This window comes from Macrobrachium nipponense, chromosome 11 (assembly GCF_015104395.2).
Source record: "Macrobrachium nipponense isolate FS-2020 chromosome 11, ASM1510439v2, whole genome shotgun sequence".
Taxonomy (NCBI): Eukaryota; Metazoa; Arthropoda; class Malacostraca; order Decapoda; family Palaemonidae; genus Macrobrachium; species Macrobrachium nipponense.
The window spans coordinates 46,166,741-46,167,893 of record NC_061087.1 but is presented as its reverse complement, the minus strand read 5'-3'; the positions used below and the strand labels follow the sequence as shown (position 1 = coordinate 46,167,893).

Genomic DNA, 1,153 nt, shown 5'->3' with positions numbered 1-1,153 from the left:
CCCACTCCTGACAGCGCTTGAACTGGTTATTTTTAAATTAAACAGATTATCCCCGATTGAACCCAGTCTTCAGCTCCAACCTATACTTGCCGTGGGTTTTCATGCCTAGCATGTAGGTACTAGGTGTGCCTTCGCTTCTTGTATTTCAGTGTATGATATCAACTCTATTTTTTAATAGATATTCGCATTTAAATGTGACTCCTGACTGGGACGTTTAAGTTTTACTGTCTATAATTTATTTGTCTTCTCCAGGTAAACGTCGGTGGATGTATTAAAAAATACGTCTAATGTCGAAACGTCTGCACACACACCCGTATATTATATAATATATATATATATATATATATATATATATATATATAATATATATATAAATCCTTAATAGCTTCTGCGGAAGCTATGCATTCAAAGTTAAACGAAACTATAAGGTATCTGCATTACCGAAGTTTTAAATACTTCCAATGCGACCCTTTTCTGAAATCAGAAGACAAATCCTCACACGTTTTCAACCTCTTCACTCAACCCTGTTCTCTAAGCATAAAAGATGTTATATAGATTTACCATTGTTTCTCCTCCTCAGAAATGAGGCCGCAGTGATGATCCAGAGGAGGCCCAAAGGTGGTGTATTCGCTCTTGGAGGCCTGCGGAGAGAAAACGATATTTTCCAGCTTCATTGTCTTCGTGATTTCGAAAGGTCCTCGCGAAGTAAGCGAATTCACCATGATCAACTTCACAGGAAATTCAAAGAGAGGTTTTCGTTCTCTAGTATCGGAACGAACTGCCTGAGATCTTCAAGGTTATCGTTACAGACGTCAATGATTAATTCTGAAACACCACTGGGATTTTCACTCTATTGAATAACAATTCTTCACTAACTGACAATACACTTTTCAGACTAAATCGCGTCAAATTTTTAAAAGTGACGCAGTATTCACGACTTGACAAGAATATCACTTAGCAAACGACGCCAAACACAATTCTTTGCCAAGCCAAACTGGTAAAAATGCTTCAGAAGCGCACATTGATATTTACATGTATTTCAAAGGGGGAAAGGGAAAAGAGGGGAGGCAGGCTTTTCAAAGGGGATGTCGGAAGAGCGGGGTGCCAGAGGTTACAATGATCGCGGTCACTGCGCCACTGGAGTCTACGAGCG

General features: G+C 39.4%; 1 protein-coding gene across 1 annotated transcript in view; it reads right to left on the bottom strand.

The window, feature by feature from the left end:
• The window catches only part of LOC135205702 (uncharacterized), a 1,031,110-nt gene extending 1,030,528 nt beyond the window's left edge, over nucleotides 1-582 (bottom strand). Inside the window, exon 1 of the mRNA XM_064236823.1 lies at nucleotides 562-582. Coding sequence (XP_064092893.1) covers nucleotides 562-564 — 3 coding nt within the window. The 5' untranslated portion in view covers nucleotides 565-582. The remainder of the gene's footprint in view (nucleotides 1-561) is intronic.
• Nucleotides 583-1,153: the final 571 nt, after the last annotated feature.